General features: G+C 48.6%; 1 protein-coding gene across 1 annotated transcript in view; it reads right to left on the bottom strand.

The window, feature by feature from the left end:
- Positions 1–14834, bottom strand: part of LOC147115437 (5-hydroxytryptamine receptor 3A-like) — a 42873-nt gene that overhangs the window by 10355 nt on the left and 17684 nt on the right. Inside the window, exons 4-7 of the mRNA XM_085989585.1 lie at positions 11462–11571; positions 8412–8581; positions 6201–6361; positions 2810–3020 (exon numbers count right to left, since the gene is read on the bottom strand). Coding sequence (XP_085845711.1) covers positions 2810–3020; positions 6201–6361; positions 8412–8581; positions 11462–11571 — 652 coding nt within the window. The remainder of the gene's footprint in view (positions 1–2809; positions 3021–6200; positions 6362–8411; positions 8582–11461; positions 11572–14834) is intronic.

Raw genomic sequence — 14834 nt, 5'->3', positions numbered from 1 at the left:
TAAACTGTGAGGAGGAGAGTGATAGACTTAGAAACATAGAAAAATAGGAGCAGGAGTCGGCCATTCGGCCCTTTGAGCCTGCTCCGCCATTCAATATGATCATGGCTGATCCTCTATCTCAATACCATATTCCCGCTCTCTCCCCATACCCCTTGATGCCTTTTGTGTCTAGAAATCTATCTATCTCCTTCTTAAATATATTCAGTGACTGGGCCTCCACAGCCTTCTGTGGTAGAGGATTCCACAGGTTCACCACCCTCCGAGTGAAGAAATTTCTCCTCATCTCAGTCCTAACTGTCCTACCCCGTATCCTGAGACTGTGACCCCTCGTTCTAGACCCCCCAGCCAGAGGAAACATCCTCCCTGCATCCAGTCTGTCTAGCCCTGTCAGAATTTTATACGTTTCAATGAGATCCCCTCTCAGACTTCAAGAGGACATAGACAGACTGGTGGAATGAGCGGACACATGACAGATGAAATTTAACGCAGAAAAGTGCGAAGTGATACATTTTGTAGGAAGATTGAGGAGAGGCAATATAAACTAAAGGGTACAATCCTAAAGGGGGTGCATGAACAGAGAGACCTGGGGGTCTATGTACACAAATCGTTGAAGGCGACAGGGTAGGTTGAGAAAGTGGTTAAAAAAGCATATGGGATCCTGGGCTTCATAAATAGAGGTATAGAGTACAAAAGCAAAGAAGTTATGATGAACCTTTATAAAACACTGGTTTGGCCTCAACTGGAGTATTGTGTCCAATTCTGGGCAGCACACTTTAGGAAGGATGTGAAGGCCTTAGAGAGGGTGCAGAAAAGATTTACAAGAATGGTTCCAGGAATGAAGGACTTCAGTTACGTGGATAGACTGGAGAAGCTGGTGTTGTTCTACTTAGAGCAGAGAAGATTGAGAGGAGATTTGATAGAGGTGTTCAAAATCCTGAGGGGTCTAGACAGAGTAGATAGAGAGAAACTGTTCCCATTGGCGGAAGGGTCGAGAACCAGAGGACACAGATTTAAGGTGATTGGCAGAAGAACCAAAGGTGACATGAGGAAAAACTTTTTTACGCAGCGAGTGGTTAGGATCTGGAATGCACTGCCTGAGAGGGTGGCGGAGGCAGATTCAATCACGGATTTCAAAAGGGAGTTGGATAAGTACCTGAGGGGAAAAAATTTGCAGAACTACGGGGAAAGGGCGGGGGAGTGGGACTAGCTGAAGGGCTTTTGCAGAGAGCCGGCACGGGCTCGACGGGCCGAATGGTCTTTTGTGCTGTAACCATTCTATGATTCTATGGTACATACAGACACACACAGATACACAGACACACACACAGATACTCACACACACACAGACACACACACACACACACACACACACAGATACACAGACACACACACACACACACACACACACACACACACAGATACACAGACACACACACACACACACACAGATACACAGACACACACACACACACACACACACACACAGATACACACACACACACACACACACACACAGATACACAGACACACACACACACACACACACACACACACACACACACAGATACACAGACACACACACACACACACACACACACACACAGATACACAGACACAGACACACACACACACAGATACACAGACACACACACACAGATACTCACACACACACACACACACACAGATACACAGACACAGACACACACACACACACACACACACACACAGATACTCACACATACAAAAGCAAAATACTGCGGATGCTGGAAATCTGAAATAAAAACAGAAAATGTTGGAAATACTCAGCCGGTCAGGCGGTACCTGTGGAGCGAGAAACCGAGTTAACGTTTCAGGTCGATGACGAAGGGTCTTTGACCTGAAACGTTAACTCTGTTTCTGTCTCCGCAGATGCTGCCTGACCTGCTGAGTATTTCCAGCCTTTTCTGTTTTTATTTCAGATACACACACACACATGCAAACACACAGAGATCCACACACTCACACATATACAGACACTCCCAACACACTCACACACACAGATACTCATATAACACCCTCACAGAGTTACACACACTTGTACACGCAAACAACAAAGTTGAAAGTTCAGGTGACAGACACATACTCACGCTCAGGCACACACACAGTGCGTGCAACTGCTGATCGTGGGTAGAGCTCCGAGTATGTAACCGACCCATTCCAATCAGCAGTTGGTGCACAGAGACGATGATGGATCGGGTGGATGTGGGGAAGATGTTCCCGATGATGGGTGAAACTAGAACTAGGGGGCATAGTCTTAGAGTAAGGGGCTGCTCTTTCAAAACTGAGATGAGGAGGAACTACTTCACTCAGAGGGTGGTAGGTCCATGGAATATGCTGCCCCAAAAAGCTGTAGAAGCTACATCATTACATAAATTTAAAACAGAAATAGACAGTTTCCTAGAAGTAAAGGGAATTAAGGGTTACGGGGAGCAGGCAGGAATTTGGACATGAGTCTAGGTTCGGATCGGTCATGGCCCTGTGGGTAGCGGAGCGGGCCCAGGGGCCGTGTAGCCTGATCCTGCTCCTATTTCGTGTGTCTAATTCTGTTAGATTCAGGAGATGGTTCTGTGATAGTGGATTGGCGGTTAGGATCAGATCAGCCATGATCTTATTGAATGGCGGAGCAGGCTCGAGGGGCCGATTGGCCTACTCCTGCTCCTATTTCTTATGTTCTTATGTTCTTATGATCAGATACTGCCCTTTGGCAGGGAAGAGAGGCAAGGGCCTCAGTAGGAGTTGAGAGCAGGGACGGTGGAACTCAAGGCCTTACCAATCAGAGGAGTGTGGGTCGAGTTACTGGGCAACAAGTTCTTCACGATGATGAGGAACACTGAGTACCCCAACATGAGGGTCATCTTAAAGGAGGCACGGTCAAAACCGTGAGTGGGGAGGTAGAAGCTCAGGATGTCGGTCACCATGAGGAAGGTGCTGGGGATGAGCAGGTTCACAATGTAAAACATGGGCCTCCGCTTAATCGTCACCTGCAGGGAGAGAGATGGAAAAAAAGAAAGACTTGCATTTATATAGCGCCTTTCACAACCTCAGGACATTCCAAAATGCTTTACAGCCAATGAAGTACTTTTGAAGTCACACAGAAACCCCACAGTGCAGATAGAGGCCATTTCAGCCCATCGAGCCTGCACCAACACATATCCCACCCGATCCCCGTAACCCCTACACCAACACATATCCCACCCTATCCCTGTAACCCCACGTATTTAATCCCCTGTAGTCACTGTTGTAACTTAGGAAATGTGGCAGACAATTTGCGCACAGCAAGCTCCCACAAAGAACAACGTGAGAATGGTCAGATAGTCTGTTTTTTTTTAGTGATGTTGATTGAGGGATGAATATTGGTCAGGACACCGGGGAGAACTCCCCTGCTCTTCTTCAAAATAGTGCCATAGGATCTTTTAATTCCACCCGAGAGGACAGACAGGGCCTCAGTTTAACGTCTCATCCGAAAGACGGCACCTCCGACAGTGCAGCACTCCCTCAGCACTGCGCTAGAGTGAGTGCTCAAGTCTCTGGAGTGGGAACTGAGGAGTTTTGAGGGTTTCTCCCGGTCACTGGGCAAAAGCAACATGGTAAATGCGTGAATAAATAAATGCAAAAGCTTGTTGAGTAACCGCGTTCATGCTCCATAATTTCAAAATTACGTCAGGGTTCAATAGGGTAGACGTAGGAAAGATGTTTCCACTTGTGAGGGAGACCAAAACTAGGGGCCATAAATATAAGAGAGTCACTAATAAATCCAATGGGGAATTCAGGAGAAACTTCTTTACCCAGAGAGTGGTGAGAATGTGGAACTTGTTACCACAGGGAGTGGGTGAGGCAAATAGTATAGATGCCTTTAAGGGGAAGCTGGATAACCACATGAGGGAGAAAGGAATAGAAGGATATGTTGATAGGGTGAGATGAGGTGGGTGGGAGGAGGCTCGTGTGAAGCATAAACACCGACATGGACCAGTTGGGCCGAATGGCCCGTTTCTGTGCCGCACGTTCTGTGTAATTGAGGTTGAGGAACGTATAGGGTTACAGACAATGGGGGAAACATTCGGTTGCATTGCACCTCCTGTTAGCACCCTAAGAGGGTGCTAATGGGGTGCAAAGCAACTAGCGCCCATGCGCGGCGATGATTGCGCCGCTCGCGAAATTAACTAGACATTTTGCGGCAGCACTAAACACTACCGCCACGATCTCCTGCGCCCGCAGATCATTACGTCAGTCGAGCGTGCAACGCCCCGGTAGCGCCCCGGACTGGATATTGAGTGGCGCCCCCTGCCTTACCGCCTGTCGCTAGCAACGACAGGTTGAGGGGAGCGTTTTGCAGTCGGGAAGGGACTGGAGGAGCGCTATTTAAAGGCAGCCGCTTCCTGCCTTTTTTTGTCAGCGACATTTTTGCACCACACATTCTGAGAGCGAGACAGACTTCTGGAGAGATTCAACGCTGTGTGAAGGAGTTTTGGGTACTGAGCAGCACTTTGCAGGTTCATTTTGATTTGACCTTCCTTGTATCGATTTAGAAGGGACTATGAGGGCTGCACTCTGAGCTCTTTCCCTGGGCCTCTCCATTGTTCTTTCCAGCAGATTTGATGTACAGGTCTCTCCAGGCCGAGATTCAAGGCTGCAATGAGCAGGGTGTGGATGGCGAGCAAGATCGACCCTCCCCTTTAAGAACTGGCCGGCGCCAGTGTGTCTGTGTTCCATTGCTGACCGACATCACCTGAGCTTCGCCAGCGCTCTGAGGTAGCGCCTCGCTCCTCGGCGTTAGCGCCTTAAGAGAGGTGTGTAGCACCTGATTTAGCGCTCCAATCACCTCCAGGGGCGATAGAAGCCAAGTTTCCAGTCGGAGGTGTTAATTAGCGCCAGGCGCTAAACTTTGCGCCCGGCCGATAATTGTGCCCCAAATGGGGCGATGCCGAATTTTCCCCCCAAGTGTTGCCACTAATTATTTTTTGGGTGTGCGGCCCCTTTAACGGGCTGCTCAGCCCATTCAATTTCTCGCACATGCGCCATTATTTTAATTGTTAAGCCATTGAGTGGCCTGCGCGGGACCTCCAGACCGCTGCGCGGCCGTCGGGCTTGACGAGAACTTTTGTTACGGACAAGGGACGGAGGACGAAGCACGGCTGGTCTTTCAGGAAACACGGCGGGCCGAGTAGCCTCCTTCTGTGCTGTAAGTTCCTATGATTCTATTTCTATAATTCTATGTAATGCTGGATAATATTCAATTACACACACTCCCACACTCACCATTAAAGATTGCAGAGCAGAATTAATTAATAAGGGGAAAAAAATGTTTAAACCTCCATTCCAGATTTGTCCCCATCTCTCCTGAAGGTGCTCTGACCCTTGCTGGGCTAGGATTCTACAGGGCTGGAAACCCTTTGGAACCTCCTCTAAATGGCCATCCTTGTGTGTGAATGTTGGCCGGTTATTGAACTATGGAGGGCATCACAGGAAGGCCCAACGTCGGACATCACCCAACGTTCTACACACGAGCATATTCCAGCAGGAGTCACTCGACAGCGATCAGAAGCGGGAACCCTGGCTGATTTTTCTTTCCCTCACTCTCTCTGCGGTTTGAATGGGCACCAGGGCGGAGGGTCTTCAGTTACTTGGAGAGACTGGAGAAGCTGGGATTGCTCTCCTCAGAGCAACGAAGGTTAAAGGGGGAGATTTAATGGAGGTGTTCAAAATCATGAAGGGTTTTGAAAGAGTAAAGAGGGAGAAACTGTTTCCACTGGCAGGAGGTTCGGTGACCAGAAGACATAGACTTAAGATAATTGGACTGTCTGAAAGGGCAGTGGAAGCAGATTCAATAGTAACTCCCAAAAGGGAATTGGGTAAATATTTGCAAAGGAAAAGTTTGCAGGGCTATGGGGGAAGAACAGGAGGAGTGGGATTCATTGGAGAGCTCTTTCAAAGAGCCGGCACAGGCACGATGGGCCGAATGGCCTCCTTCTGTGCTGTGTGTTTCTGAGCCCGGGAGTGCAGAGGCCCATGAAGGCCCCCAACCTCCAAACTACCATCCCCGCGGAGATCAGCATAGGCCGTGCATTGAGCCTGGGGCCTCGATTACTCACTGCCTCAGCCCGCTGAGCTGTGGTGAGGGGCAAGGCAGCGCAATGTCATCATTTCCCTCCAGGTGGATTTACCTCGAAGGCTACAAAATGATAGCTTTCGCTGTTGTCCAGAAAAATATCCTCATAAGCCTTGATCTCGATCAGTTCCCACTCTCCTTGGCTTGCAAATAATTTCTTGCATTTGGAGGTAATCTCCTCCGACGTCTGTTCGAGGTGCAGTCGCACGTCTGTGCCTGCAAGGTGAGGGATTTGGTTAGAGAGAGGGAGGGAGGAATTGCATCATTCACAGACAATTAAGTACTTTTGGAGTGTAGTCGCTGTTGTAATGTAGGAAACACGGCAGCCAATATGTGCACAGCAAGATCCCACGAACAGCATTATGATAATGACCAGATAATCTGTTTGTGATGCTGGAAAACCATTGCACATCAAACACTCCCAGGGCAGGTACAGCACGGGGTTAGATACAGAGAAAAGCTCCCTCTACACTGTCCCATCAAACACTCCCAGGACAGGTACAGCACGGGTTAGACACAGAGTAAAGCTCCCTCGACACTGCCCCATCAAACACTCCCAGGACAGGTACAGCACGGGTTAGATACAGAGTAAAGCTCCCTCTACACTGTCCCATCAAACACTCCCAGGGCAGGTACAGCACGGGTTAGACACAGAGTAAAGCTCCCTCGACACTGCCCCATCAAACACTCCCAGGACAGGTACAGCACGGGTTAGACACAGAGTAAAGCTCCCTCGACACTGCCCCATCAAACACTCCCAGGACAGGTACAGCACGGGTTAGACACAGAGAAAAGCTCCCTCTACACTGTCCCATCAAACACTCCCAGGACAGGTACAGCACGGGTTAGACACAGAGTAAAGCTCCCTCTACACTGTCCCATCAAACACACCCAGGGCAGGTACAGCAAGGGTTAAATACAGAGTAAAGCTCCCTCTACACTGTCCCATCAAACACTCCCAGGGCAGGTACAGCACGGGTTAGATACAGAGTAAAGCTCCCTCTACACTGTCCCATCAAACACTCCCAGGGCAGGTACAGCACGGGTTAGATACAGAGTAAAGCCCCCTCTACACTGTCCCATCAAACACTCCCAGGGCAGGTAGAGTACGGGTTAGATACAGTGTAAAACTCCCTCTACACTGTCCCATCAAATACTCCCAGGGCAGGTACAGTACGGGTTAGATACAGAGTAAAGCTCCCTCTACACTGGCCCATCAAACACTCCCAGGGTAGGTATAGCACGGGTTAGATACAGAGTAAAGCTTCCTCTACATTGTCCCAGCAAACGCTCCCAGGGCAGGTGCAGCATGGGTTAGAGACAGAGTAAAGCTCCCTCTGCACTGTCCCCATCCAGCACTCCCAGGACAGGTACAGCACGGGTTAGATACAGAGTACAGCTCCCTCTACACCGTCCCAGCAAACACTCCCAGGGTAGGTACAGCACAGGTTAGATACAGAGTAAAGCTCCCTCTACACTCTCCCATCAAACACTCCCAGGGTAGGTACAGCACAGGTTAGATACAGAGTAAAGCTCTATCTACACTGTCCCATCAAACACTCCCAGGGTAGGTACAGCACAGGTTAGATACAGAGTAGAACTCTCTCTACACTGTCCCATCAAACCCTCCCAGGGCAGGTGCAGCACGGGTTAGAGACAGAGTAAAGCTCCCTCTTCACTGTCACCATCTAAAATTCCCAGGACAGGTACAGCACGGGTTAGATACAGAGTAAAGCTCCCTCTACACTGTCCCAGCAAACACTCCCACGGCAGGTACAGCACAGGTTAGATACAGAGTAAAGCTCCCTCTACACTGTCCCATAAAACACTCCCAGGACAGGTACAGCACGGGTTAGATACAGAGTAAAGCTCCCGCTACACTGTCCCATCAAACACTCCCAGGGCAGGTACAGCACGGGTTAGATACAGAGTAAAGCTCCCTCTACACTGTCCCAACAATAGATCTCAAACCTAATATCAAAAGAACATCCCATATTCCAAAGACATGACTCACACTAGCCGTCCTGTCTACTCCCCAGGTGAGATTGCTGAATTCAGACCAGTTTAGTGCTGTGTTGCCAATCCTGATCAAGGGTTGGGTCTTCTCAATCATCTAGACTTCACTGGAGTGCAGTCTATCGGATCTCGGAACAGTGACTACGCCTTCTTGCTGATATATTTAAGTTAAGGTGTCTGAAATTAAGGTATGAATCTGCATTTTACTGTCGACGTCAGACTAAATAATGATACTTAAATGAATCTTTACCATAAAAGGTGATGGGTCCAGCGGTAAGTGAGCATTTCTGAATGTCGAAGGGGAAGTACAAGACGTTGATATTACAGGAGCTGACACTCCTCAGGGGCTTCCCATAGACCACCCTCCCCGTGTGATGCACGGACAGGTACGGGGCCTCAGGTGATTTATCGTCATCCACCCTGTTTCAAACACAACAAATTAATTGGTTAACGTGCCCCTCCTCCTCTTTGCTGTCGGCTTTTAAACACGTACATCAGGAGGAGCCACAGGTTCAAGCTGGTGAGAGGACGGTTTAGTGTCAGTTGTGGCTCAGTGGGTAACACCCTCGCCTCTGAGTCAGAAGGTCGTGGGTTGATGTCCCACTCCAGAGACTTGAGTGCATAATCCAGACTGACACTCCTAGTTCCTGGGACTAGGGACAGGGTCACTGGCAAGGTTTGGAAACTAAGCAGAGCCAGGCCTGGTTAGTACCTGGAGGGGTGACCATCAGAGAAGATCAGGTGCAGAAGGTCACAGAAAGAGCCCCGAGGAGGGGCGGTTGGTGAGAAGGTCACGGAAGGAGCCCCAGGAGGGGCAGCTGGTGAGCAGGCCCAGGCGTTGGGCTGAAGAATGGTGGAAATGGAATGGCGGCGCGCACAGACACAGTGGCTTTGCTTCTCCCAGGACGGTGCTATTTACGTTTAATGTTAATGTTATTTGTACTGGACTCATGGGAGCTTGCAAGATCACATTTCGTTGTTCATGTACTTGTGCATTGTACAATGACAATAAAGTTGTATTATTATTATTAGTGCCAGTACGGAGGGTGCGGCGGCACCGTCCGGAGGTGCCGTCTTTCAGATGAAACATTGAATGGGGGGTAATTTTGATCTAATTCGGTGAGTGGGAATCCCATGGGATGGTGTGGAACATATAAACTAAATGGTACAATCCTGAAGGGGGCGCACAAACAGAGAGACCTGGGGGTATATGTGCACAAATCATTGAAGGTGGCAGGGCAGGTTGAGAAAGCCGTTAAAAAGAGCTTATGGGACCCTGGGCTTTATAAACAGAGGCATAGGCAGGATTTCCATTTCGGGGTTGTAGTCCCGCCTCCATTGAGATGTGGCCAATCCACGTAAATTTAACTTGATTGACCTTGTTGAGCCCACCCAGCGGGCTCAGCAGGCCAATTAAGGGCCACCCGGCAACAGGTGACGTCACAGACTGAAATTTCATCTGTCAAGGGGTTTTGACAGATGAAATATCAGTGTTTCACAGCTGTTTGAAGCTGTCAAACACTGACAGTCTTACTTCTAACATGAGTCCTTCTCCACAGACTCAGTTAGAAATCTCTCCTGCACAGAAAGCTGAAGGCTGTCACTTTTGACAGTTTGCAGCCATTCTGCTTTCTGTGCCGGTGAGGTGAGGGACTCCCGAGATCTAAAGAAAGGAAGGCTGAAAAGGTAAGAAAAGGTATGCAAAACTTATTTAATCACTTTAGACACACCAAACACACTTACCTTTGCATTCATGCACACATCACTCACCTGAACACCGACATCTCGACCCTTCCAAGTCCTTCAACCCGACGGCTCGACTCCTCTAACTTGGCGTGGTTTGGAGCCGTCGGGAATCCCACACTTCAACCTTAAAAATAGGGATTAGGCTAAAAACTGCTTGTTAACTACCTGTTAACAGGCAGTTAATTGGCACTAATCCCTTTCCGCCTCAGGTAGGCGGGTCCCAGTGCGGGGCGGGTACCCGCCTCCTTTGAAACTGGCATGGAGGCGGGTTTGGGTGCGGGGTGGGGTCGGGACCCCTGATTTCGGGATTTTAACCCCCCACACGCCTCCAATCCCGCCTCCACGGCCCAATGAAAATCCTGCCCATAGAGTGCAAAAGTGTGGAAATCATGATGAACCTGTATAAAACACTGGTTCGGCCCCAACTGCAGTAATGTGTCCAATTCTGGGCACCACACTTTAGGAAGGACATAAAGCTCTTAGCGAAAATGCAGAAAAGATTTACAAGAACTATTCTAGGAATGAGGGACTTCAGTTACGTGGATAGACTGGAGAAGCTGGGCTTGTTCTCCTTAGAGCACTGAAGGTTGAGAGGAGATTTGAGCGATGTGTTCAAAATCATGAGGGATCTGGACAGAGTAGATAGAGAGAAACTGTTCCCATTGGCGGAAGGGTCGAGAACCAGAGGACACAGATTTAAGGTGATTGGCAGAAGAACCAAAGGAGACATAAGAAAAAACTTTTTTACTCAGCGAGTGGTTATGATCTGGAATGCACTGCCTGAAAGGGTGGTGGAGGCAGACTCAATCACAGCTTTCAAAAGGGAGTTGGATAAGTACCTGAAGGAAAGATATTTGCAGGGCTACGGGGAAAGGGCGGGGGAGTGGGACTAGCTGAAGTGCCCTTGCAGAGAGCCGACACGGGCTCGACGGGCCGAATGGCCTCCTTCTGTGCTGTAACCATTCTATGATTCTGTGGTTTTACACCCCGCTCATTGACTTCAATGGTGAGTATAATCGGGCGGGGCTGTAAAACCAGCATGGCACCCGATCACAGCAATTTCCCGATGGGTGGGTTAGGTGAAAATTGCGCTCATTGTGTGTGTGTGAGAAAGTGTGTGTGTGTGTACACTTGTGCATGAGTGGATGGATGCTGGTGTGTTCTTGTGTGTGAATGTTCGCGTGTGTGTGAGGGAAGTCTGGGTGTGTCTAGGGGTGTGTGGGTGCGCATGTTTGTGTACCTCCAATCCCTATGCTGGAATCACTGAGCAAGTGGGGGACACGGCATGTGTGGAGGGAAGTGACAAGTGAACGTTTTAAGGGATATTGGGATCGGGCGGGAAAACGGAGTTAAGGTTGAAGATCAGCCATGGTCTTATTGAATGGCGGAGCAGGCTCGAGGGGCCGTAAGTTTCCGGCAGGTGAAATACTCGGAGTGAGGCATCGAAGAAAAGTCCCAGACCTCAAATACAGAACCCGTGCACCCCCAGCCCTGGCTGAGAAACCGTTGGCCACCGAGGTCTGGTGTGAGGGTAACGTGCTAATTCTCGCTTACATCTCAATGATGCAGGTGTCAGGAAGCCAGAGCATCCCCGCAGGCAGGGCCACAGTGTCCTTCCCACTGAAGTCCGATGGATCCCACACCAGGAAGTCATGGAACCAGCTCTGGAAGAGAAGGGAGAAGTCTTTGTACAGCCATGTAATGGTGGGAATGTCTGCATACAGTTTTGGTGTCCATACTTAAGAAAAGACATACTTGCTCTCGAGTCAGTACAAAGAAGGTTCACTCGGTTAATCCCGGGGATGAGGGGGTGGTCATATGAGGAGAGGTTGAGTAGATTGGGACTCTACTCATTGGAGTTCAGAAGAATGAGAGGCGATCTTATTGAAACATATAAGATTGTGAAGGGGCTTGATCGGGTGGATGCGGTGAGGATGTTCCCGATGATGGGTGAAACTAGAACTAGGGGGCATAATCTTAGAATAAGGGGCTGCTCTTTCAAAACTGAGATGAGGAGAAACTTCTTCACTCAGAGGGTGGTAGGTTTGTGGAATTTGCTGCCCCAGAAAGCTGTGGAAGCTACATCATTAAATAAATTTAAAACAGAAATAGATAGTTTCCTAGAAGTAAAGGGAATTAAGGGTTACGGGGAGCGGGCAGGAAATTGGACATGAGTCTAGGTTCGGAATGGTCATGGCCCTGTGGGTAGTGGAGTGGGCCCAGGGGCCGTGTAGCCTGGTTCTGCTCCTACTGTGTTCTAATTCTGTGTTAGATTTCAGGAGATGGTTTTATTCCTGTTCCTGGCTGGGGTGGAGATCGCCTTTACAGAAGGTAAGTACTGTAGAAAATATAGGGACAGAGTGATCTCCTGGAAGAATTTCGATCGCCTAGATGGGTCGGAGAGGAATTTCCCAGATTTTTTTCCCCCAAATTGGCCATTGGGTCTTTTATCTGGTTTTTCGCCTCTCCCGGGAGATCACATGGGCTCGGGTGGATGGAGAGTGATGGAAGATTTGAGGTTAGGATCAGATCAGCCATGATCTTATTGAATGGTGGAGCAGGCTCGAGGGGCCGATTGGCCTACTCCTGCTCCTATTTCTTATGTTCTTATGTTCACAACCCTGATTCTCAGGTTTTACTGGTTAGTTTTTTTGTATTCATTCATGGGATGTGGGCATCACTGGCAAGGCCAGCACTTATTGCTCTTCCCTAATTGCCCTTGAGAAGGTGGTGGTGAACCACCATTTCAGAGGACAGCCACATTGCTGTGGGTCTGGAGTCACATATAGACCAGACCGGGTAAAGACAGCAGATTTCCTAGAAACATACATAGAAGATAGGAGCAGGAGTAGGCCATTCGGCCCCTCGAGCCTGCTCCGCCATTTAATGAGATCATGGCTGATCATCCAAACTCAGTACCCTGTCCCTGCCTTCTCCCCATATCCCTTGATCCCTTTAGCCTTAAGAAATATATCTAACTCCTTCTTGAATATATTTAATGAATTGGCCTCAACTGCCTTCTGTGGTAGAGAATTCCACAGGTTCACCACTCTCTGGGTGAAGAAATTCCTCCTCATCTCTGTCCTAAATGGCTTACCCCTTATCCTTAGACTGTGACCCCTGGTTCTGGAATCACCTAAAGGACATTAGTGAACCAAATGGGTTTTTACAACAATCCAGTAGATTCATGGTTACCATTACTGATGCTAGTTTTTTGTTCCAGATTTATTTAATGAACTGAATTTAAATTCCCCATCTGCCAGTGGTGGGATTTGAATTCATGTCTCTGAATCTTTAGTCCAGGCCTCTGGATTACTAGCCCAGTGACGTAACCACTGTGCCACTGTACCCCGATTACTCGCAGTATCGTGGCGCCCTGGGGCAATGTGCGGGAGCCCACCTCCTCGCAAACCAAATCGCAACTGCGAGGTAGCTGGAGCCACAGCTCAAGATAAGGGGGAAGAAAGTCTTGCAATTCTACAACCCCAAAAACTGCTGTCAAAATAACGGCGGGGCTAATGGCGCTCGCCGTTATTTATGCGCAAATGCCACAGCAACTGCAGGCGCGGGGCAGGTACGCAATTAAAGACGGAAATTGCAGAGTTGCTTTCAGAGATGCGGCGCTCCACCATTAGCTTTGCGAAAAGGACATCTCACTGTGTGGTTCCCCATTTCAAGTGCATTGAGTGGCACGACGTTCCTGTGCTCGCACGTAGATACAAAGTAAACTCACCACAGGAAGTTAAGTCAAGTCATTTCAAGTCTAAGTACCCTTTAAATGGCATGATAAGTGTTAATTACTGCCAGTCAACCTCTCTGGCACTGAAAATTAACAAGTGTGGAGTCTCATTCCTTCAGGTTTTAATTGTAGTTGGAGATTTAAAATTAAATTTAAAAGCCAAAGAAATTATTTTTACTTTTTCTTTCTGTCTCTGTTTGCTGGCTCGCTTAATCCAATCTTTCTTTCCCTCTCTTGATTTCTTGGTCTGTACCTGATTTGACATTGAATTCACTCACTCTAACATACACTTCCTTGTTCATTGCACGGTCCTTCAATCTGATTGGTTAAGGAGATACCCAGTTGCTTGTCCTGTTCACCCAGATCTCAGATGCCCTGTAGAGGGCATTTCCATCTCGCACTTCCAGCGCAAAATATAGAAACATAGAAGATAGGAGCAGGAGTAGGCCATTCGGCCCCTCGAGCCTGCTCCGCCATTCAATGCGATCATGGCTGATCATCCAAATTCAGTACCCAGTCCCTGCTTTCTCCCCATATCCCTTGATCCCTTTAGCCTTAAGAAATATATCCAACTCCTTCTTGAATATATTTAATGAATTGGCCATAGAAACATAGAAGATAAGAGCATATCACGGAGAATAAACGGGCAAAGGGTGCGTCTAACTAACGGCGAGCGCTGTTCGTTGACCAATTACAGCAAATTCTGGATCTATAGCGAATTTCACAACCTCAGGACATCCCAAAACACTTTACAGCCAAAGAAGCACTTTTTGAAGTGTAGTCGCTGTTGTAATGTGGGAAACGCGACAGCCAATGTGCGCACAGCAAGCTCCCACAAACAGCAATGTGATAATGACCAGATAATCTGTTATCGGGTGTTGGTTGAGGGATAAATATTGGCCCAGGACACCTGGAAAGAACTCCCCTGCTCTTCTTCGAATAGTGCCCTGAGAGGACAGATGGGGCCTGGGTTTAACATCTCATCATGAAGACAGCACTCCCCCAGTACTGCACTGGGAGCATCAGCCTGGTTAATGTGCACCAACCTCATGAAGTGAGGCTCGAACCCACGACCTATCAGACTCATGGCGAGACTGCTCATCTCTCAACCAACATCACTAACAAAATAACAGATGATCTGGTCATTATCACATTGCAGCTTGTGGGAGCTTGCTGTGCACACATTGG

The sequence above is a fragment of the Somniosus microcephalus genome, chromosome 6 (genome assembly GCF_052327205.1).
Source record: "Somniosus microcephalus isolate GS21.2 chromosome 6, FLI_Smic_1.0, whole genome shotgun sequence".
NCBI lineage: Eukaryota > Metazoa > Chordata > Chondrichthyes > Squaliformes > Somniosidae > Somniosus > Somniosus microcephalus.
The sequence above is the reverse complement of the archived record's forward strand: the minus strand, read 5'-3'. Positions and strand labels throughout refer to the sequence as shown.